Here is a 23,855-nt window from a genome sequence, read left to right on the forward strand (position 1 = left end):
TACAGTAATTTTACTAAAGTATTGTGTGATATATTTTACATTTCTTCATTACTACTCACAATTAAAAGTTGGTGAGTTGATACTTATCTATTACATGTAATTGACATCTATAATCGCGTTGCAGATAAAGATTGTTTAATTATAGATTGAACTGCTGAGAAAAAAGTAGTAACCCTTTAAAACAATAACTAAATAATATTGGTTTAGTTGGAAGAGTGTAGTTACTCAACAAATACAGAGCTGAAATCATGTTTAGGCACTGATTTTGGTTAGCTTCTCCAGTGTTTGCACTCAGTGGTGGAAGTAACAAGTATTCAAGTAATGTCCTTAAATAACTTAAAAGTAAAAGTAGCAATACCACACTATAGAAATACTCTATTACAAGAAAAGGTCCTGCATTCAAAACTTGACTAAAGTAAAAGTACTGGATTTTAGCAACATTTGTTTAAAATATAAGTATGATGTTATATTAATGGGTCATAATGCATTAATGGATAAGTTGTACTTACATGTTTTATCTAATTTTAACTTCTTCATACATTGTTAGTGAGTTTAATTTCTATTTATCTATGACAAATCATGTAAAATCTAAATCTTAAAGTATCTAGAACAGCTGTAAAATGAGTGTATTATAGCAAATAGTGCAACATTTCCCAATGAAAGGTAGTGCAGTGAAAATGGAAAATATTGTTGTAAAGTACAAGTATTTCAAATTTGTACTTAAGGACAGTACTTGAATACTTGTTACTTTCCACCACTGTGTGCAAACACTGGAGAAGCTAAAAAAAATTGCAAAGTAGTTACACATCATACACATCTTTTGTACAACAGTTTTTGCACTGTAAAGCCAATAATTTTTGTTTTTATTTTTAAATAAAAAACACAAACAACAATATTTGTGTGGCGAGAAAGTATTTTGTTCATAACAATAAAACAACCCATTTTAACTCAATGAATACAATTCAGAAGCTGTGCTTGAACACCACCTTGTGGATTTTGTTTTTCGTGGAAAGACGTAACTGCAGCGTGGTGTCAAAGTTGAAAAATGACGCAAGCACGTACGCAAAGACATAACTAGTTGGAGTGAGCATTTTCTGAATGAGTTTGTCTTAATTCGTTGAATTAATGAATAAATGCAATTATCTGAAGTGAAAGAACTTCAGTACGCGAATAATTCTTTTTTAATAACCGAAACTCTTTTAGCCCGGAATGACCACACAAGCTAGCTAGCAAGCTAGCTACCGTAGTTCCTGATAAGTTAGCATGTTAGCTACCTGCTGACAGCGTTAGCCCACTCGGTGTTTTGCTATGGATCCGTTTAGTATAGTTGCGGATGAAGTGGCTTTGGAGGGACTGGATGGGATAACTATTCCCTCTCTTTGGATTCGACTAGAAGATAGAAAGCCCAAGTTTCCACTCAAGCTCGACGACTGCACCAAAGAGCTCATATGGAAGTTACTTATCAGCAACACCGACCTGAAAATCTATCAACTCCCGAAGGAGAGACAAGATATTGAGCTGTTTGACAGGTCAGTTTATCTTTGTTCTTATCACGAGAGGCTCAACCCACTTTTTAATAAGATTCTTACAGGGATAAGTAATTCCACACTTAACGCAGAATGTCCAATTTTATTCAATATGATCCACACTGTAATGCAATTAGCAGTTTCACAGGTGTCCACCCATCTTTAATTAATACAGTCTAATACAACAGTTCTGCAACACATCACACCATAATAAAGGTTATAATGTCAATCAATGTCTTAGTCTGTTTCAGAGGTATGTTGATTCAACGTTATGGTAATGTTGGAGACTGCAGTTTGTGCTGCTCTTGTAAAATATGTACAATATAAAATTAACACTGTCAGAAAGATATACTATTTTTCCAAAAGTATGGGGACATAACTCGTAGTGTGGGAACTGGATACATATGGATTTTCAAACATGTTTTGATATAGTGTGTATTAAGAAGGGCATTAAGTACTTTGTTGGATATTTAAATGTTTCCTCTGCCTCTTTGTGTCATTTTTTTGTGGGTTTTCAGGTTTAAAGACATTGACCCAGAAACAGGCATTGAAACAGCACAGGCGTTTTCTGATGCACGGAAAGACATCTACCCAGTCCATATTGTAGAAAACAAGGATGGGATACAGGGCTCATGTGCACTCTTCAAAGAAAGGACGGACATCACTGAGCATGTCCGCTCCAAGACCCCATTACTCACCTTGCAGGCGGCTTTGGAAAGGTTTGTTTGATTTGTATTATTTAATTTAATACTATTATTCTTTTTTTTTTCATTTCAAAACTAAGTCATACAATATCAAAGACCACAAAAAGATATTCAGTTAATTGAAATGTCTTTATTTCATTTAGGGGTTTGGGGCAACTGTAGTTTGTCCTATTTTTCATATTATCCTCCTTTGCTCTTAACCGTCGCCTCCTCAGATATGGCCGAAAGCTTGTTGTCGTGGCGTCTCAGGTGCTGCGATTCAGGACCCTCATTGGAAATGAGAGCGATCCTGATTTGAAACTGAATGACGACTCTTACTGTGTGTTGGAACGAGTAGGCCGAGCTCGATGGCAAGGAGAGCTACAGAGAGATCTGCACGGATGCTCTTTTAAGTAAGAGACACGTACAAAATAATTAAGCACAGTGTCCTCTCTGCTCTGTGTTTACTCTGTGTTACACGCAGCGGTTTAGGTGTTCACTGTCTAACAGTCAGTGTTGTCTTTCAACAGGATCGATGCTCGAAAGTTGCACTACATGAGGAAGGCTCTTGTCAGACATGGACTCCTCAGCATGCAGTCTTATGTCACACGACTAAAGTCAGGATCACAGGCAGGACAACAGCAACACTCCATTCTTCTGCTGCTGAAACGCTTCCATGTAAACAGGTCTGTCCATGGTCGGTGTCTCAACACTGTTCCGCTATGGTACACATATAGAGAAGTCAGTGGGGGAATAGCTTGCTTTTTGAAGTGAAGTCAAACCTCAATACCTTTTAGCCACGCTAGGTGCAGCTTTAAGGATGGCAATGTTGACCTGATACTTTGGGGGATCTCTTAGCTCTTCATCTAGTGCCACCATTTGGTCGAAAATGTATCAATACTTTGGTTGTAGACCAAATGGCTGCAAATATAATCACATACCCATCAGCTTCAGCTTTATTTTGTGTTCAGTACTAATTAGAAAATGGCAGTATGCTAATATGCTATACTGAGATGGTGAACATAGTAAACATTAACATGTTAGAATTGTTATTGTGAGCATGCCAAAGGTAGCATTTCAAGTTTTCAGTAGAATGCTTCGTTTCTCAGCCATTGACATGCTACTTTAAGAGATACTCTTTGCAATATTGAAAATGTTCATAAGGAACAAAGCCAATGCTTGTTCACAAATGTAGCATTACAAAATCAATATTGCAATATTTCTGAGCACCCATCGAAGAAACTTCCCTTAACCCCCTCTGCTCTTTCAGGAGGACAAAGTATGACATACTGATGGAGTATGTGTCCAACTTTCTTCAGCAGTCGCCTGGTCAGTTTTCCACTATGCTGACTCTCAAAGATCTACTTGTGAGTATCTCTCTCTGTGTGTGTGTGTGTCTGTGTCTGTTTGTGTTCGTCTTTTCTTTGTGGTAACTGTGTGCTTTCTTGCAGAATGTAGATGAGGGTACTTTTAAACGTGTATTTCAATACATGCGATCTGCCAAGTTGGTAGAGTATTGCCAGTTCCCTCTGGAGGACTTAGATCCCGGCGCCGGGCCCTGCACCAACAAAAAAGGTAATCTGTTTGATATGGTACAAAAAAAACATCAATACAATCACTAATGACATTTATTGATTTTTATTATGGATATTAGTAATTTTTATGGTAGGCAGTTTCTTATTTGACTGCTCAATTTAACATGTGCATTTCCCCATAATCATTTCACTTTTTTCTCCAGGGAATAAAGTGCTTGTGCGCTGTTTGAGACTGTTAAAGCCATACACAGGAAAAGGCATCGCTGAGGATGACGACGATGAGGACGAGGACGAAGAAGATGATGGTGCAACGAGAAGAAGACCTCTCCCTTCAGAGGGGCAAATCATGGAGAGCGATGTCCTGACACAGGCCTATCACATTGGTAGGTGTTCACTACTGTCCACGCAAGGTTTCATTTTGTTCTAAGTAGATAAGCAAATTAGTTTAGGGCTCAGTCCGGAATTCAATTGTTTCTCTTCAGATCCCATATTCAGGAGGACAGACAAAATGAAACAAGAAGTTGTTGTTTGCACTGTAATTATCTAAATTAAGATAACAAATGAGATAAGATACCATTACACTATATGACTTAATTGTAATACTTGCCTGTGTTCTTTTTGGCTGTAATGCAGTAATTTCCTGTGGCCCAAAGGGAATCCCCCAGAGGGGTGTCGGGTCAAGGATGAACATCGGCAAGCTGGAATCTCGTATGATCTGCCGCAGGCTGGAGAGGGAAGGACTGATAAAGGTAAGTCCTCTGCTGGTAATACCTTTCTCTTGACAACAACATACATTTGTTCCCTACCAAAAATACTTTTTCTGTATGTACTGTTTCTTCCTTTCAAAAACTGCTTAAAACTGCAGTGAAGTCTAAACCAGTGACGTCTGTTAGACTCATATATTTTCAATTAGAGAGATTGGGAAAAATTATCCATAATCTACATAACTGCATGTTAGTTTGTAAATGCAATCACGTTGGCAGCAGACTTTCAATTGTTGGATATGTTTGGGCTTCCCACCCACACAACTTCCACCAGAGGTCAAGCAGCAGAAAGATAACACCTTCTCTGTACAATGCTGTGATAAACACTAGGCCTGTACTTCAGAGCAAGATCATCATTCCCTGGATTTATTTCCTTCATCCGACTTGACCCTGACGCCGTTATCAATCGAGTATTGTTTGGGTCAGTAGGTGGTGCTTTAACAACGGTTGATCTCTAATCTCAAACATAACCTGCTCCCGAGCAGTTTAGGTGCACAGCATAAGTTACCACGGGGATTTAACCAGGTAAGAAGTGACTCACCGTTGTGATACACAAAACCCTGGGTGGAACCTGAAGTTACCTTGGTAACCCCAAATCTTGCTTCGTGGTACAGTTCTCTGATCTGATTGAATCAATGAAAGAATGTTTGGTGTCAGCTGGGAAGCTTGTGGATCTGTTGGTTTGAGTGGAAAATAGAGTTTTTTTGTGGTGATCAATGAGCAATGTTACATTGAGAAGGTATCCGGTATGACACACTAGCGGCCTCAATTTGAGTCAAGACAAAGTATTAGATTATACAAAAACTGAGCATTTTAAGTAATGTAGATTTAATTCAGGGCTATTTTATTACATTTTAAAAGGGTTTCCATTTTTATGGTCACTCATTGTTTGTGTGTAATGTGTTTAACCCTTCAGGGATTCATGGAGGACGAGGGTCGGCAGAGGACTACAAAATTTATCAGCCATAAGTGTGTATTGCTTTAAACTAGTGTAGCTTTCTAAATTCTTACTTTACCACCACATCATATCAAACACTGTTGTATTGCTTACTTCTCATGACAGATGTTTTGGTGTGAGTGCTAAACTCCAACAGTTTGCTAAGGAGCAGGAACGGAAGAAGCTTCTTTACTCTTCTGCACCACAGACATCAGATGCTGCACCGCCCACCCCTACAACACCATCAATGTCTAAAGCAAAAGAAAACTCAAAAACTCCTGCAGCAAATAAGGTTAAGAAATCAGTTGAAGGGAGAAACAAAGATGCAGAGGAGGCTAAGCAGACGTGTGGCGATGGAGAAGAGGATACAGCAGCTGAAGGTTTGGTTGGAAAGGAAGGTGAAGCAGGAGGAAACGGAACATCGGCAGGGGAGAAAAGCAGTGTGGAAACTAATCAAACGCAACCTGACATCTCCATTGTACAACTCACACCAGCTGAAGGTGAGTACTCATTAAGTTTTTGAAAATTTCACACCAGAACTTACTTTAAAACGTTGTGAGCTAAAATTCAACTTCATAACAAACTGTGACCTGTGATGATCAAAGTGTTGGTTTAATAATCTTTACGTTGTCCGACCTCTTCACTCAGATGATACACCTGCCTGCAACCACTCCACCACCAGTGTGACTCTGGACTCAGTGTCTCCCACTCCAACAGCAGGTAATTGGCTGAAACACACTACACTTTATCCAAACTACGGCAACAGTCAAACAAGAGATAATCAATATTCGATGTTGAAAAGCACCAAAGCTCAAAAAACGGTATTCGTTACAGCCCTAATGGGTTTGTCAATTTGAGAGACCCCTCTCACAATTGCATAGTCAATATAAAGACATTGATGATTGCTGCTTCAACAAGTACGTTTAAGACACAAGCCCGAAAATATGTTATTCTTATTAACTCGGACAGAGCAGTCATTATTCATGAGCGTTACTTCATAATGTTACTACAATCAAATCTAGAGAATAAAGTCTATTTCTTAGTCCTAAATTGCTATCTGGGCACTCCACACATTGTTTTTTTACCTTAACACAGAGCTTGTGATTAGCTATGAATGGCTTATTAACCATACTGTCACCTACTGTGCTGCAAATGAAGTGAATAGGGCATGTGCAGCATGTGTTCATTATAGAATGTAACTAGGACATCCATATGCCATCAACTGTGGCTCCTCTTTGATGATGTGAATGATTTTATGTTGAGAAGGTGTTGATGTTAACTGAAGTTTGGGCAGATATGATTTGGCCCTATTTTGAGCTTTGACTGGACCATCATTTAATATTTCTATCTAATCATCATATCAGGTAGGAGATAAGAAATACTTGAGAATTTATATTTTCAAGATGTCATTCTTAAATCTACAAACCATTTCAATCAACGGGACAAGCATTGTTTTAACTTTTCTTTAAGATTGAGGACATCATTAAATACAGGTTCATATTGACAATAAGGAAAATGTTATTTATTTGTAATAATAATAATCCATATCGTCACTTGTACTTGTCTCACTTTTGACTTATCAAAGTTGCCAGACCTGATTTATAGTCAACAAAAAGTTGACAAATCTTTGTATCATTGTGTGATATTAGGATTTCTTCAGCCTTTTTCAATGTTATATATTATGTGTATTTTACCTTTGGTCTGTTAAATCATATTTAATTCAGACTGTCTCTTCTGTCAGAAGAAGCTCGAGTTGAGGACGAAGAATCCAACTCAAGTACTTCCAGCACTTTACTCCAGAGTGAGCTGTTGAATGCAGACGATTCCTCGGTGGAGAACAACATTGTGCTTGTTAAAGATGTTTGCAAGCCGCGGGTTAGTCAGATCCAGTTGTTTTCTGTGTTGGTGTTTCCCTTTTTGGTTCCAGCTGTTTGAGATGAGTGTTAAAAGCAGTGGTGGAATGTAACAAAGTACATGTACTCAAGTACTGTATTTGATTACTGTACTTTACTTGAGTCTTTTCTTTTCCTGACACTTTCTACTTCTACTCCGCTACATTTCAGAGAGAAATATTGTACTTTTAACTCCACAACATTAATCTGGCAGTTTTAGTTACGAGTTACTTTATAGATTAAGATTTTTGCAGACCGAACAGTTTATAAAATATGATGTTTTACTATAAATTAAACTACAAGTCCAGCTGAAGTGATAACACGATTAAACACAGAACTGTTTGGATCGTTTCCAGTTTCTAAATTGTGAGGGTTTTTCTGCATTGAGTACTTTTAATACTTTAAGTATATTTCCCTGATGATACTTACATACTTTTACTTAAGTAGCATTTGCAATGCAAGACTTTTACTTGTAACAGAGTATTTCTCCATTGTGGTAATAGTACTTTTACTTAAGTAAAGGATCTGAATACGTCTTTCTACCAAGTAACCTTTGAGTTCACCCCCTTTAGGCCCCGCCTGGCAAAACAAAATACCAAAGGGCGTCTGAGAGATCTCATGAGACGTACCGCCTGCTGAGGAGGAAGAATCTGATCGTCGAGGCTGTCCGAAGCTTCAAAGTCATCGAGGGTCTTTTCCCGTCAGTTAGTCTTCAATGTGATCAGTTCATTTCAAAGCATTTTAATCTCGCCGTAAGTGAGGGGAACCCACAAACATCATCTATGTTTTCCCCAGGCTACAGAAGATAATCAACGATGACGAGAAGCAGGACGGATCCAGCTCAAAGTGCTGCAAGAAGACTATTTTACGTCTTGTCGACAGTCTGTCCAGAGAAGGCTTACTTAAGGTTTACAAGACCACCATCATACAGGATGGAATCACCAAGAATGTAAATTACACGCATCACACCTTTATTTGGTTATATTTTATAAGCCTGTAGGGATTTGATTCATTGTTTCCACTGCCTAAATAAAACTACTGACCACACGGTGAAGGCATCTTACGGTGGTGTGTATCCAATGACATTTAAGTCACCCAGCTGATTTGAAAATGTCGAATTTATTTATTTATCTTTTAGGCAGCTAAAAGTTTGACCTTTTGAGAAATACGCTTGTTCGCTTTCTTGCTAGGAACTTGAAGATAAGGCAAGGTGTTCTATTTATAGATCAAAATAAAAAAATGAATATAAATTGTGAAAGTGGCTTAGAATGATATGATGCAAGTTTTTTTTAAACAAATTTGGTTGCAAAACCATTCTCACTATGTGAGGAATTCTTCATCTGTTAAAAATAATGCACAATTGAATGGATTGTAAACGATATATTGTATTCCCTTTTAATCAGTGTACATACCCAGTCATGATGAGAACTGCAAGAGAAAAGAGATATGGCCTTTTGTTAATTGTTGACATTCCCCTTCCTGCAGATTGAGATGGTTGTCCATCCTTCCGTTCAGCCCAAAGATGACATAGTGAGCCGAGTCATTGAACAGGTCCGCTTCAGAATCTCCAGCTCTTACGCAGCTGTGCGGTGAGTGCAAAATAAATACTTTGAAATAAGTGAATTAGTCTGTAGGAGAAACATGCCGCGTGTCTTGCTTCTTGACCTTGATTGTGCTTTGTCTTTCCTTTCTGTCCCTTTAGTCTGCAGCTCGCCGAAGAGAAAGCCAGAGAGCAAGGATCAGGTTCTGATGAGACGAACGGCAGCCCTTCTAAAGCCCAAAAAGTAGAAAAGAAGAAGAAAGAAGAGTTCCAGCCCACAAGAGGTTCTGTTCCACTGCATATTAAAAGAGCAGGAACGTGGGAAGAGATACTTTGGTCATCATGGACATCTGGGGGGGCTGTTTGTCAGGGTCACAAAATACCAAACTGTTGCCACAAATTCAGGGCCCAAAGAAAAAGAAGAGTTTGGGAAAAAAATGATTTCAGATCTTGCAGTTTTGCCCACGTTACTGCTCTCTTTAAGTTTCTTATTGACTAAGTGTGCACTTTATTGATATCCACAAGATCCGATGTTATTCTCCTCTAAATCTTTCAACCCCATGCATGTTTTTTGTTCTTTGTCTCTATTTTTATAGTTCGGGGATTGGGGAAGACCTTTGGCTTCCAGCCTAAGATGCATCGCTTGCGTCTTGTTCATAACTTCCTCTGGTACCTGATATATGGGCACCCACTCAGACACAACTTCACTGACACCCACTCAACTGGCCTAACACCAGCAGACCTGAACAGATTTAATCCTGATGCCAAACACCCTGACAGTCAAGAGAAACAGGATCCGAAAGACTCTGTGGACCCCCTAGCTGCAGATTGTAACTTGGATGTGGCATCATCTGGCGATGAAGAGGAGGTGCTGAAGGATGTATCAACACCTAGTTGCTCTCAGTCTGGCCTGAAAGGTGAGAGAGCATCATGTGTGGGAACTTTCCTTTTAATAAAACCCCTTTGCCTTTTTGACATTTATGTCCTGCACACGGTTAGATATAGTGAATAAAGGGACGTGTATTGTTTTTGGTTTCTCTTTCAGGGTAGGTTTCATAAACCGTTTCCTAACTAACCATCTTGATTTTTTTTGCCTGTCTCTGCTCAGTGTATGCTGATGAAGAGTCATGGAAGAAATTCATGCCTCCTGTCCGTGTGCACAAGGAGTTTGGCAGCGGCTGGGCGAGGGTCGGCGACCTGCTACTCTGCCTGCCTCTCTCTATCTTCATTCAGGTCATACAGATCAATTATAAGGTGAGGAAATACTTTTGTTTTTGTTTTAAAAGAAGAGGTTCTACCGTTCATCCCACTTACCTTACTTCTCACGGATAGCAGTCACTGTCTATTTCTTATAGCACAGCTTGCAACACATGAAGAAAGATACATAAAAACACATTTGCTGACTTGTGTCCACAGGTAGAAGGACTGGAGGATTACCTCAACGACCCTGTAAAACAACACCATCTTATTAGGGCGCTGCCGGCCAGAATGAGAAGACAGCTGCTCTTCAAACGGTGACTCTCTTTCTTCCTTTGTTATCTCTCTAAAACACAGTATTCCTGTGAATCTGAATGGAGGGTTTATGTTTTGTTTTTTTACAAAAGGAAATACATATTCGCATTTCATGAGAACCTGCAGAAGTTGGTCTACATGGGTCTGCTGCAGTTTGGTCCTGTGGAGAAGTTCAAGGAGAAAGACCAGGTATTCACAGTAACCACATCAAGTTTGTCAATGCTACAAAGACACCACACAGAATTTTTTTATTATCTGACTGCTGCTTTGATCCCTTCATAAATCACAGAATTTCTGCTTGAAAGAGCAGAAGACAAACTTCGCTGATTTTTTTTCTGCAATGCAAAACATAATAAATGTATATATACAAACATACAAGTTGCACATAGTTCAGCAAAGTTTAAAATAAAATAAACAAGACAAATTAATCTTAAAACAAAAACAATATATATCGATAATCCTAAAAAGTACTTATTTATACATCAGATGTTTCTGGTGGTTTAAAAAGATTTGATTTTTTTTTGTTTTCTATTAAAATCCACCAAAGTAAATTGATGGTCATAAAACATTATTGTAACAATTATTATTTATGTTTTTGTGAGACTAAAAGAGTATGAGAAGTTGACATTTTGCAAAAGAAACCAGATGTAGTAGGAAGTAAGTAGTAGTAAGGAAGCAATCAGTATCTGTAGTTTTAAATAAAGCATTATTATCTCATAAAAAAACAGAAGCTCTTTATTTGGTCAAACGAGATCCAAAGTAAGTAAATTCTCTTTTTTTTTTAATGTCTCATCTTTTTGTCTTCATATCTGCACTACAGGTGTTTTTGTACCTGAGGCGCAATGCCACCATTGTTGACACCACCAGCGCTGAGCCTCACTACTGGCTGGTCACAGAGTCACAGGACAAACCATTTGAGAAGCGCCAGTATGCCTTTAACACTGCTGAAGATGTTGAAAACTACTGGTTTGACCTGATGTGTGTCTGCCTCAATACACCACTGGGTACATGCGCACACACACATAAACAGAATCACTCACAGCACCGGCAAATTATAAGGACATTTATTTATTTCACTTAAAAAAAAAATCTTTAGGTGTAATCCGCAATAAGAGAAGTGCCACAGACGAAGAAAATGCTCCTTCCTTTGTGCATGAACGCAACGTGTTCGTAGGATTGGCATACCTGCTCAAGTAAGTGGAGTGTGATTCCTCTGTAAGGCAAAACAAGTTTATTTGTATGCCGCCTCATAATAACAAAACAATTCAATGTATGAAATAAAAGAAACACAAGCCAATATCAAAAGATAATATCAAAAGACACTAAGTAGAATTGAAAGCATTACAAAAGAGTAAGACAGAATTAGACAAATCTAGCTGTAGTGTGGAAAATTATGATGCAAAGGTCAGTTAATTCAATTGGCATATGATAAAGGTCTAAATGACTGTATTTTTTATGAGATTTGTGTCACCCTTGCTCCATTATTGGTCTAAATTGTAGATTGTTATTAAATTATACAGTCACTATGAGCTATCCCAATCAGCTGTAAACGACATAAAGCCATTTAACTTACTCTACCTGTTCTATTTTTCATGTCTTATATGCTAATCAACTCAAAGCTTTTTTTACCAAAGAAAACAGGTATAAATACAGTTCATCACCAGTGTGTTATAGTAGCACTGATGAATCTGTAAACACACACACACAGGGGCAGTCGTGAAGCGTGTGACGACGGGTCGATACCAGGAGACGGTAAAGGAGCAGGAGGTCTGGACTCTGAATTCTTTGCTCATCTTAAACGCAACTGGTTGTGGACCAATCACCTCCTTGCTATCAGAACGGTAGGTAATAGTAGGTATGTGCACGTAGACAGGGACAATATTAAATGTGGCCTAATGTTTGTTCATATGTATATGTTTTTGTTTTTTTAGATCCCAAGTGGTTTAGAGGCGAAGGAGAATAAAATCCGACTTAAGAGCCTGCTGAGTAAAAATGCTCTCAGGATTGCCCTTAAAGCTGGTGAGTAGCTGCTGCATAGAAGATAATGAATTTCTTTCTTTTTTAATTAATTGTGTTACCTCATTCGGAAGTAGAAAGTGACTTAACAGACATTTATTTAAATAAATGTGTGTGCAACAGGAGGAAGCACTGCACCTCGTTATGTGACTGCCAAGCGACCACTGATAGAAACTATTGAGGTACAAGTTCTGTCAATTTCATTTCTTTATTGCGTCATTATATATTTATATACACTACGTTTGTAGGTGCACCAAGGTGAAACTAATGTAGTTCAATACTGTATACTTGAAAACAGTCTTGCAATAAATGTTACATTGTTCAGTTTTTGTGGAAAGTGTTGAGGTGTTGATTCAACTGTGATGGTTTTGGAAGATGTAGATTGTATTGCTATTAGACTTGCAGTTATGCAGAGGTTTTTATTTTATTTACCTGCTTTGATATAAACTGACTAGACAAAATAATAGAAAGTTAGGCTACAGACAGTGTTTTATGTTCACCCATGTTTATAATCAGGTGGATATTGAGCCTGCTTCCAGAAACCAGCAGGTGGTTGGAGGAAAGAGACAGAAACGGAAGAGAAGTAAAAAGGAGGTTGTCAAGGCCCCACGCAAGAAGAAGAAAGGTACAGCGTGAGCTTAAAAAAATCAAGCATTTGACTGATGGCCTAGAGACTGAAGACTGTTGAAAGATTTTTTGTTTTTTGCTGTAAAGAGCCCAAGAAACGCCTGCCTGCCCACGACGAGGCCGACCACCGAGCTTTGAAGAGGATGACCAGACAGAGAGTCTACTGGTCTGTCCAGGAAGACTCCCTGATGATGCTCTGCAGTGTGGCCTCACAACTACTCAACAGCAAAGTACGCACACACAACTACATGGAGAAGTGTTGTCCTAATGTGTTGTTGTTCCCAACCTTTGCATGGACCCGTGTCTACCAGTTATGGCCAAACAAACCAGATTGATTTTTATGATCTCAGAATTCAACTTTAGATGTCTTTGTTTCGATCAAAGGGATGTCTTAAAGACTATATTTGATGCAACATTAATATTTTTTTTTGCTTTTTAAACTTTTAATCATTTAGCGTCTTGGGCCCAAGATAAATGTGATGTGATTAGTCACAAGCTGATTAAATGATTGGAAAGAAATTCAAACAGGTTTCTGCTACACAAAATTATGTTTAATTATATCGCAGTTTTTTGTTGAAGTACTGGATAATGTCATCTCTTTGGGCTTCTCTCCAACTCCAAGTGTGCACAAAGGCATAACCCGAAGCAAGCGATCAGTAGAAGACATTGATTAGTTTTAAGGGTTTACATGCCAAAAAGGTCAGGAACCACTGATCCAGTGAAAAAAAAAAAAAAATGTAATGAGCACTTGTGTTTGCTTGTTTGGATCAAAACATCATTGTGTGTTGGTAATGTATTGCAGTTGAAGAGGGCATTCATACCTTACTGTCTGGTAAGAGACCTTCTCCAAGCAGAGTTTGAGATATCAATGGATAAAACATCTCTCGCTGTCGGGCGTCGCACACGATACATTCTCAAAAACCCTCAGACTCTTCTGAACTACAGGTAAGTAGACATAATAAAAGCAGACATTTATGTTACAAAAACTTGCACGTGTTGTTCAACTGTCAACTGTGTGTTGCAGGATCTGTCTGGCTGAGGTGTACCAGGACAAACCTCTGATGAGACTGCTGGAAGCAAAGAAGCCTGCAGATCCAGACAATCCAGAGGTGTCTTTTTGTTTCGTTGATGTTGTTTTCACTCTATGTTTCGGTTCTGAAAGTTAGAATTTGACTTATTATTTCTTACATAAATATATCTGCTTGTGTTGTTTTTAGGATTGTGGGAAAGCGTTCTCTGAGTATGCCAGGCTGCTCAGACAGAAGTTCAGCGCTGTCTTTCTGAGCGCTCGTGATATGATCATACCTGACACGAAACATCAGCTCTTCTCGGGGTAAGAACCACCAGAGGGAGGTGGTTTGACGTGCTGACTTTTGACCAGCAGCGATGGCTGGGTGCAGTTTGTGTGACGCTGTTTGTGTGCGTTACAGGTTTAAGGTCTCAACAATAGAAGATGGAAGGCGGGTGGCATGGAAAGACGATCTCAACTGGTTAGGACTCAGTTAGATTTTCTTCTACTAAATACATTTTATGTAATGTCATGGTTGCAGTTAATTGTTTGCCTGTGTGTGTCCATTGCAGCACAGATGACATTCATAGCATAGTGTTACATAACTTGATCCAAAGTACTCTGGCAATGACCAACATTCAGATGAAGTCGTCCAGATCCTTTCAGGTACGGCCATCTTTAATTTGCTTCCCCTTGTTCTTTCAATATATTGGTGTAGCACCTTTCATGAGCAGTATTATACTTCATGTTAAACATAAATATATACTTATTTGATAACAGCATTGACAACGTTGGCAGTATTGACGGCAACATAGGCTACAGAATATTTCATTCTGTATTGACAGGTGTATTATCGGAAAATTGATAATTATTTAGTTTTTTATATTTTTAATTACACTTATATCTGCATTTATGTCAAAACCTTGAAACCTTGAAACTTTGAAACATCAGTGTCATTTATTAAATGTATTTGTGTCAAAATGACAAATAAAATCTTTTTGTATTCTATTTTGACTGTAAACGCTTCTAACTCGCTTGTGTGTCGCGTGAAAACATAGGCGTCGGTCCTATTTCTAACATGTGCGCGCTTTGCCTGAGACTTGCGTGTAACGCAAGCAGTGTGCAGGCAAAAATGTAAAAAATGGACACACCACGCAGCTGACGCGCTCACAACACACAGGCAGTGTGCAGGAGCCCTGACAATAAAAAAATAAATAGGGCAGCAGATGTAAAAAAGAAAAACAGGCTTAGAAACACCATGAAATTGAAATCAGTTACAAATTACCTAAAGTCTGAAAAGGAGTTTTTTTTTAGCTTTTCAGTTTCCATTAGATCTGATTAATTATCCGTCTTCTCTCTTAGACCTTCCACATGTACAGTAAGTATAACCAGGAGCTGCTGTGCCAAGTGTTTGTACAATGCAGGAAGAGGGGTCTGGTCAACCGCCGTCGAGTCAATCAGCCGTTTGGGCCCAAGAAGAACCGAGCGCTGCCCATCCTGCCCATGTCCTACCAGCTGTCCCAGTCCTACTACAGGTACACAGAGTACTGTGAATACTCAAATTACTTATAATTTATTCAACTAAGATGTCAATTGACAGACATTATCTAATTTACTAAACATACCTGGCCAACATGTCTCATTGTAGCATCTGCAAAATCCTGCCTTACTGCCTACTTATTGTGCCTTTTTTATTTTGTATTTGTTTTGATATATTTGTAAGGGACCTTGTTAGTATTACATTTTATATTGATGTTAACGCTACTTTATATTTGCAACATTTGCTGTTTCTTCACAATAAGAGCTCCCACTTCTTCTAATACAGAATAACACGTGCAATCTTGTGGACGCATGTGTGTGCACATGTGGTCCCAATGTGTCTAAGTCTGAGGTGGGACAGGGTACTTCCAACCAGATAGAATATCCTTGGCCAGCAGTCTGATGGCTGCTGGGTAAAAACTGTTTTGAAAGTGCTTTTGATTTGCTCTAATGCTCTCTGGTCTATGGTGTCTCAGCACCCAACCAGAGCTTCTCCACCTAAGGAATAGTGGCTGTGGATTCTGGAAAATGGATTTGATTTATATCAAATATATATATATATATCTTAAATCTGTCAGTGGTTACGGGATAGTGTTAATCGTAATCATGGCAGCCATTAGTAGGGTGTAAAAGAGCAATTTATTTATGCCTTTTGTGATTGCAAGAGCTTATCTAGGAACTTTTTAGGAACTCTACTTACGGTTAATTCTCCATCTTTGGTTTCTGAGCCCTGTTCTGTGGTTCCTGCCTTTTTATAAGTCACTGCTTCATGGGGAGTCATTTCCAATCAAAAGCCTCAAAACTGCAACATCTTCTATAAATGTTCATTCAGACTGAAAAGAAGCAGTAGCTGATTCTACCAATATTAGGACTATTGAATTTATATGAATTTATATTTATATGATTTTTATGTAGCCAACTCAAAACTCTAATATTGATTTAAACCTTACAGCCTGTTTCTTGTGTTCTGCCTGAGTTGAATTCCCTGGAATATTTGGTCAAACCATTTCTATTTTTGTTAGCAGTAATATTTGTATCCTTGTACAATGTGTACTGTTTGATTGCAAAGCTTTTTGACCACGCCTCTCTCACTTTGTTCTGACAGGTGTTTTTCGTGGCGTTTTCCACACTCACTGTGCACTGATTCTTTCCGCTTCTTGAGGAATCTAATTAACAACGGGACGGCAGACAACATACCTTTCATTGCTTTTTACCATGAAACCGAGAACAGGCCAGAGAATGGCGAAGTAGCGAGAAGACCAGGGTCAGAGAGGGAAAGAAAACGAAGAGAAAGGAAAGAAGATGGAGGAAAAAGACTGGCCGCAAGCAAACCAGAGGCACAGCCAGAGAAGGCTGACAGTGACTCCACAGGAGAAGGAGAGAGAGACCAAAGTAAAATTGAAGGAGAAGAGATGGAGGTGAGCAACGAGAAACCCGAGGCAACAAACAAACTAGCTGAACAGAAAACCCCGGAAGATGGCCTCACAGCTGGTTCTGGTGAGGATCCATCCAGCAGAGAGCAGAAAGATGATCATCCGCCCAAAGATGAGCTGCCAGAGGAGCCTCCAGATGTGTCGGACATGCTGCGCTACTCCATGGACTCGCCCGGTGGAGCCTGTGTGGCCGCCCTCAGCCTGATGTCTCTGGGACTGTTGAGTGTGTACCTGTCCATTCCTAAACAGATGGTGGTGGTGGACAGCAACATGGTGGACAATGAAGTAGTCAAGAGGTGAGGTGTAATCTGTGTACTGCATGTAAATTTGTTATAACCTAGAGGAGATTGTGCACAGTAACAGGAACAGAGATGTTGCTAAGAGCACCCGTGGCATATGTAAGTAAACTTCAAGTGGCTGTTTTACAGTCATCCGAGAAGAATATAAGAAAATGCTTTTATCACAAAAGGGCTGCGCTGTGGCTTTGTGCAGGTAAAATAGAAGAAAAGCTTAGCCTTGTGTGTTCCTATACTGTAGATGCGCATTAAGATGAAGTGGAGTAGAAGTAGCTTAAAATGGAAATACAGTGGTACTTGAGTGAACGTACTTAATGCCACTGACTAACTGTGCAAACAGTGAGGGGGAGACAGTGAGACAATAAAAACACTTCAGTGACAGCCTCTTATTTAGCGAGACTATGCATAGAAGATGAACTGCAGCTGCGCTCATTTACATCACAAGTCTTAGTAAATGTTGCTAGATTGTAAAATTGTGTTGAGGGGAAATTTTGCAGCCTTGAGGGTAATTTGTGGCAATCTTAGTAAATTTTACTTGAAGTGTTTGCTGTGATTGTTCGCTGTTTTTGACTAACTAACTAATAAAACAATTTCAAGTCTGTGTTGAAATATAATGTTGAGATAAACCGCGGCTTTACAGTATGGCTGCCGCTCTGGAAGAGGAGGACGATGATGATGACGACGGTGATGACTGTGAGGGGAAAAAAAGACTGGAGGTGAAGTCACATCAAGCGTCTCACACCAACTACCTGATTATGCGCGGATACTGCTTTCCTGGCATAGGTAGAATTACATTTTTCCCCCCTTACCTTTCTTAGATAAATGATTTTTCTGCTTATGTAATGTGTGAATATGTCTCGCTTGTCTCTAGTGGAGTTTTTAAAGGTGCCCTGGCACGTATTTGTGTTAATGTCTGAACTTCTACCATGGACATTTGTTGTGGAAAAAAATGCCTTGGTTACCTTGTTTCAAGCCATTGTATTGTGGTAGAAAGCCTACAAGAAAACTCCTCTCAATTTGTGCCAGTTCTCATTAATATTCAACGAGCTAAGCTGCTTGACTCGATTGGCTAACAGCTAGCCGATGAGAACTTAGCTATCATTATGTTATCATATGTCCATTTTCACATTCACGACATAACACAAACACATATTGACCTAACATATTTTAAAAAATGCAAGTAAAAACTGTTTTGTATGTCAAGGCACCTTTAACCTCATTATGAATCTAAAAAATGAGGGGTATGGAACAAAAAAAATAGATCTGAATTTGGATCGCAACTTAAGCTCTGCCAATTCAAAATGTATTCGTATTTTTGAAAGAAAAAAAAAATTGATGTCTACTGCAATCACATGATACTTTATTGATCCCCAAATGGAAATTCAAGGTCCAAGTAGCTTACAGACACCATCACACACAACATACACATAGATCCTAACAGGATGTTAAAATAACAAATTAACAAATCCACATGAATATTATAGTTATGAATATACATACATACATACATACATACATACATACATACATACATACATACATACATACATGGGAAAAGTAACTACATTTACACACTTTGAATCAATATTTAATCGAGCCTAAAAATCTGAATCTAATCCATTGGTGACATTTTCTGAATTGTACACCCCTATAAAAAAATCATCTTGCAGTGATTACATTTAGGCTAATCAATATCTGTATTTAATCTAATGTGAAGCAATTTTTAAAGCTTAAAAAACGTATTTGGTAACAATTTTATTTTCTCACAAGTTGCTAATGAAATGATAAAACATACTGAATTGTGTCTCAGTACATTTGACATTTATATCAAAAGACAATGACAAATTTAAATAATATTATATATCAAAGCATATAAAACAAGCAAGCTTTATAGCTTATTTACAAGAACAAAAACCTAAAAAAATTGTAATGTAAATTTGAATACGGAAAAAAAGAAGACTTTGATTTACTTTAAAAAGTGCTCTTTTGTGTATTTAAATTTAAAACTCAAATTCAATTCATTGATTAGTCAACTGTCCTTTATCAAGCAAAAATGTTACACAATCTCTGTTTTTAGCTCCTTTTTCTGTTTAATGTCATTGTGAATTTAATATCTTAGTGTTTAGAACTGTTGTTCAGACACAATTAATTGGTTATTTAATTGAATGAAAAGAGAGACTAATTTGTAATGAACATTGTAGTCAATTGCAGCCCTATTGAGATTTGTAAAATTGTTATTTTGTTTTGTTTCTAGTAACAATACGTAACCTCAACACCACTGATAACATCGTGGTGGAGTCCTGTGTTATGAGGTTGCAACTGCGCAACACACCTGCCCACAACTTGTTTAGTAAGGAGAGTAAGTACCAACGCATGTAAGCATTTACAAACACTGTTTCATCTTTAGAAAATAAATGTTAATGTTGCTTCTTTTCTTCAGTTTCAGACTCTCCACCACTGGACTTGACTAAATGTGGTCCATCCCTGCTGCCCTCCATCCTTACCTACTCCACCCGTTTCTCGTCCTCTTCTCCCAACAGTGTGAAGGAGTGCGAAAGGCGTTTGATTGAGCAGAGAGGATACACTCCTCAGGACATTGAAGCATGTGCTCAGCTCAGGAGGAGTTTAAATGCAGCTGGTGAGAGAGGTTTGGAAATACATAACCTCCATAAGACTCACTTACACCTGGAGGAGCCACAGTCCGGACGCACCAGGAGCCTGCAGCAGTACATGACGGTAAGCACATTTATGTGTTAAGACCGGAATCTGACTGTTAGACATGTTTTACCCTATAAAAACATTTATTCATATTATATTAGACCATAGAAATATAAGAATTCAGTAAAAACTGCATGTAAAATGTGCAGTAACTACAAAATAAAGCTGAAAGCCAATCCACGATTACTGCGCTCTGCACTTTTTCTCGAAACCTCACTTGTAATAAGAAAGAAATATCAGATTTGACAAACATCTTGTCTGTCCCCACCAAGCCCCCAGGAACACAGGTCCTGTCTTTGGCTAGTGAGGTAGCGCTAGCTTGCTACTATTGCTGCCGAGCTGGTTAGCCACACATGCTAACGTTTGCATTTTATGAGTAGATACACTGTTGAATCTATGCCTTACACCTTTGCTTACAGTTCTGGTTTTGGAAAGGCAAATTCCAAATAAAAAACGATGAGTTTCCTATTTTCTTCTTTTCCTGTGGTTGTGCCAGATTTTAAAATTTTTCCTTTTTGCCCCAGGAGTTACAAGAAGAAGGCCAGGTGTTAAAAGTCGGGGGTTTGGGCATACGTTGGGTGCTGATGCAGCACGCTGATCCGTGGCTGCTGACTGTAAACTCCAAGCAGTGGTCCCAGTCACGCTTAACATCTGACCGACTCCCCTTTTTGGAAAAACCGCACAACATCCCCTTCATGCGCAAAGGCAGGCGAGGCCGACAGGACTCGGAGGAGCCGCCGGCAAAAAAAAGGGCTGTGGACGGACAAAAGGGCGAGGACAGACGGGACGCAGAGGGGTTGTCGAGTGATGTAACAAAAGAGAAATCCAATGAGGAAGAACATTTGGAAAAGCAGAAAGAACGGGCAGATGATGGGAGTGGAGACACATTGTTGAACTTGGGGGAGGGGGGAGGAAAGAGGGTGCAGCCTGAGGAGGAGGGAGGAAAGCAGGTGCAGCCTGAGGAGGAGAAGGAGGAGGAGGGAGGAAAGCGGATGCAGCCTGAGGAGGAGAAGGAGGGAGGAAAGCGGATGCAGCCTGAGGAGGAGGAGGAGGAGGAGGGAGGAAAGCGGATGCAGCCTGAGGAGGAGGAGGAGGAGGAGGAGGGAGGAAAGCAGGTGCAGCCTGAGGAGGAGGAAGAGGAGGAGGGAGGAAAGCAGGTGCAGCCTGAGGAGGAGGAGAAGGAGGAGGAGGAGGAGGGAGGAAATCAGGTGCAGCCTGAGGAGGAGGGAGAGGTGGAGGGAGGAAAGCGGATGCAGCCTGAAGAGGAGGAGGAGGAGGAGGCAGGGAAGCAGATCCTGCCTAAAGAGGACAGAGAACAGGAGGCAGGCAAGGAGAAGGTGGAAACTGAGATAAGACAGGAAAAGAGAGATCGTAGGGTCCGAGCAAACAGAAGAGCTGGTGAAAGAGAGGGAGAAGCGTGCTGTCCACCAACAACGCCAGCTAGCGTTGATAATAGGTAAGTGCAGACTTAGAGGGATCTATTGACTAATAGTCTAGTATCTATTGCAGTTAATTTTGCATTTGTGTTTCATGTGTGTCATCTCTTTCTTCTCTCTGTTTCCAACCTTTTTTCCACAGTGAGACTGTGAGTTTCCTCAGCCGGCCATGGCGCATGGTTGACGGCAATCTGAACCGACAGGTGTGTAAAGGCATGCTGGAGGCCATTTTGTACAACATCATGTTCCGACCCGGACTCACCCAACAGTCACTGGTGGAGCATTACAAAGATGTGCTGCAGCCAATGGTGGTGCTAGACCTGGTGCAGGTAAATGCAGAAACTCTCACCTACACTAGCTCACATGGCTATCAGCGGATAAACTCGTCTCCAGTAAAAGAGAACTCATTTGGGCAACTTCATGGCTCAAGTAATTATCCATGATTGGGTTTATTGGCTGGTAGGTTTACACATGCAAGGAGTTTGCCTTGATATTTTAGTGCATAACAATAAAAATATGAAAAAACTATATGAAATAGTACGATAAATCTGTTTTAAAATGAAAGAGCTGTACAGTTTTGTTAAGACCAGGGATTGAGCAAATGTGTGAAAGTAAATAATAAGGTGGCACAATATGAGGAAAGTATGCGATATACGATATTGTTGCAGAATATTGCAATAATGATATTGCTTGCAATAAATGAACAGATATTAAAGTGTACTCAGTTCTGCCTTTCTGTTGCTTTTAGTATTCTTCTGAAACACAACAAATTGCTTGTTGAATTTAAAACATAAAAGGAAATAATTTCTAACATTGTTTTATTGAAGAAATTTAACATTGAATTGAACTTGGAAGTCACCACTTAAAAAAGAATGTTACATTTTAATTTACAATTTTCGACTGATATTTTCTTTCAACAAATACAAAAAATCGCCTCTATCGTGACATGTTGCCGCTATATGTATATTGCGCTAGTTGATTTTGCGATAAAGATAAGAAAAAAACTAGATACTGTGCAACCCTAGTAAATATGATTTTTTTAATATCATATATATATATATTTATATAAGCCTACCGGTCTCCTCCACAGGCCCTCATCGACATTGGCTGTGTGACGAAGAAGACTCTGGTTAAAGCTCCTAAACCGTCGCTGTTCTCCCGCTCTGTGCCCCGGAGAAGCAGTGAGACAAAAGTGAAGATTGAGGAAGCAGACACGGTGTTTTATGAACCCACCATCAGCTGCTGCCTGCGGCTCAGTCAGATGTTACCCAACGAACGGCACTGGAACAATTGCCTGCCATGAAAGCAACCACGAGCCTTACCTGGCCTGACCTGATAACAAATAATAAATAAGGCTTTTAAAGTTTCTCCCTAAAAAGTTGTCAACATTCAGACCGTTGTGATACACCTAAACAATTTAATTATAGAAAGTCATGTCATCAGGTTCTCTGACAGATTTAATTTCTGGTTTTACAGAACAGGGATTTCTTTGTAAATTTTTTCAATGGATTTTTTTCTTCTTACGCTTTGTCTTAGAATTCAGTTAAGTTTTGTGTTCTTTTTTGTATGCTAGTTAACTAAAACTATTAATAAAAATGTATTGCATTACATTCTAGACTTATATTTGTCATGTAGATAAATGCCCGTGTACCAGAAAGGAGTCTGAAGCACAGGTCCTACACTGCACTAATGGAGGAATGTCTGAGTGAGGGGGCTGCACATGAATGCCCCCCCCCCCCAGCGTTGCTTAAGGGGTATGGTATTGAATCACCTATGTGTTAGGGCCTTGTGTGTCTTGCTTGTAAAATGGCAATTGCGGCTGTTTGGTAGCTAGTTTCCACAGAGCTTGTTTTTATAATTAGGTGGCCTAATTTAGTGGTTCAGATTGTTTTGTATTTACTGACATACGGTCTCCTCCATATCCCTGAACAAATATAAAGTTAGTTTAAGCCAGACTCTGTATGACACCTAATTCTATTCTGGTTGTGTTGCTCTGCTGTTCTTTTCTAAGCAGCAACTAAGTTTAAATTATACCTTGCATATGGGGCCCCCCAGGTAGCTTACGGTAATAAAAATCGGTCTTGAAAATGGCAATGGTATCAGTTTCAATACCATCATTAAAAATGATGGCATGGCATGGCATGTCGCGCTCTGAGTGACCTGGTCTATAAGAACAACACCACTTCTGCTTTGGCAGGTTGGGTTCCGACCTAATGAGAAGGAAGAGGCGTTTCAGTATTAGTGTTTGGTATTCAGTTTCTGAACGGTGGAGGCACAAACAAACAGTTTGGTGACGCCGTCTGAGCCTTACATCATTGTTAGAAATTCATAACTAACTTTGCGTTCGTGCGGATCTCTGAGGAAAAGGAGGCTGTTGGTCGAATTGAGAATT

At 39.3% G+C, this 23,855-nt stretch overlaps 1 protein-coding gene across 1 annotated transcript in view; it reads left to right on the forward strand.

Moving 5' to 3' along the window:
* LOC117951881 (general transcription factor 3C polypeptide 1-like) overlaps nucleotides 1-23,075 on the forward strand; it is a 45,968-nt gene extending 22,893 nt beyond the window's left edge. Inside the window, exons 3-42 of the mRNA XM_034883851.1 lie at nucleotides 1,069-1,529; nucleotides 2,045-2,245; nucleotides 2,446-2,622; nucleotides 2,740-2,895; nucleotides 3,480-3,576; nucleotides 3,661-3,784; nucleotides 3,948-4,127; nucleotides 4,378-4,493; nucleotides 5,425-5,477; nucleotides 5,572-5,945; nucleotides 6,094-6,165; nucleotides 7,187-7,320; nucleotides 7,910-8,037; nucleotides 8,133-8,286; nucleotides 8,823-8,926; nucleotides 9,040-9,161; nucleotides 9,474-9,794; nucleotides 9,986-10,131; nucleotides 10,294-10,391; nucleotides 10,482-10,578; nucleotides 11,210-11,393; nucleotides 11,486-11,582; nucleotides 12,098-12,230; nucleotides 12,321-12,408; nucleotides 12,529-12,587; nucleotides 12,922-13,030; nucleotides 13,120-13,262; nucleotides 13,835-13,977; nucleotides 14,057-14,141; nucleotides 14,250-14,365; nucleotides 14,463-14,522; nucleotides 14,614-14,707; nucleotides 15,404-15,576; nucleotides 16,686-17,309; nucleotides 17,950-18,092; nucleotides 19,564-19,668; nucleotides 19,750-20,045; nucleotides 20,552-21,483; nucleotides 21,606-21,792; nucleotides 22,554-23,075. Of these exons, the coding sequence (XP_034739742.1) occupies nucleotides 1,309-1,529; nucleotides 2,045-2,245; nucleotides 2,446-2,622; nucleotides 2,740-2,895; nucleotides 3,480-3,576; nucleotides 3,661-3,784; nucleotides 3,948-4,127; nucleotides 4,378-4,493; nucleotides 5,425-5,477; nucleotides 5,572-5,945; nucleotides 6,094-6,165; nucleotides 7,187-7,320; nucleotides 7,910-8,037; nucleotides 8,133-8,286; nucleotides 8,823-8,926; nucleotides 9,040-9,161; nucleotides 9,474-9,794; nucleotides 9,986-10,131; nucleotides 10,294-10,391; nucleotides 10,482-10,578; nucleotides 11,210-11,393; nucleotides 11,486-11,582; nucleotides 12,098-12,230; nucleotides 12,321-12,408; nucleotides 12,529-12,587; nucleotides 12,922-13,030; nucleotides 13,120-13,262; nucleotides 13,835-13,977; nucleotides 14,057-14,141; nucleotides 14,250-14,365; nucleotides 14,463-14,522; nucleotides 14,614-14,707; nucleotides 15,404-15,576; nucleotides 16,686-17,309; nucleotides 17,950-18,092; nucleotides 19,564-19,668; nucleotides 19,750-20,045; nucleotides 20,552-21,483; nucleotides 21,606-21,792; nucleotides 22,554-22,766 (7,059 nt within the window). The 5' untranslated portion in view covers nucleotides 1,069-1,308 and the 3' untranslated portion in view covers nucleotides 22,767-23,075. The remainder of the gene's footprint in view (nucleotides 1-1,068; nucleotides 1,530-2,044; nucleotides 2,246-2,445; nucleotides 2,623-2,739; nucleotides 2,896-3,479; nucleotides 3,577-3,660; nucleotides 3,785-3,947; nucleotides 4,128-4,377; nucleotides 4,494-5,424; nucleotides 5,478-5,571; nucleotides 5,946-6,093; nucleotides 6,166-7,186; nucleotides 7,321-7,909; nucleotides 8,038-8,132; nucleotides 8,287-8,822; nucleotides 8,927-9,039; nucleotides 9,162-9,473; nucleotides 9,795-9,985; nucleotides 10,132-10,293; nucleotides 10,392-10,481; nucleotides 10,579-11,209; nucleotides 11,394-11,485; nucleotides 11,583-12,097; nucleotides 12,231-12,320; nucleotides 12,409-12,528; nucleotides 12,588-12,921; nucleotides 13,031-13,119; nucleotides 13,263-13,834; nucleotides 13,978-14,056; nucleotides 14,142-14,249; nucleotides 14,366-14,462; nucleotides 14,523-14,613; nucleotides 14,708-15,403; nucleotides 15,577-16,685; nucleotides 17,310-17,949; nucleotides 18,093-19,563; nucleotides 19,669-19,749; nucleotides 20,046-20,551; nucleotides 21,484-21,605; nucleotides 21,793-22,553) is intronic.
* The last annotated feature ends 780 nt before the right edge of the window (nucleotides 23,076-23,855 follow it).

The sequence above is a fragment of the Etheostoma cragini genome, chromosome 2 (assembly GCF_013103735.1).
Source record: "Etheostoma cragini isolate CJK2018 chromosome 2, CSU_Ecrag_1.0, whole genome shotgun sequence".
NCBI lineage: Eukaryota > Metazoa > Chordata > Actinopteri > Perciformes > Percidae > Etheostoma > Etheostoma cragini.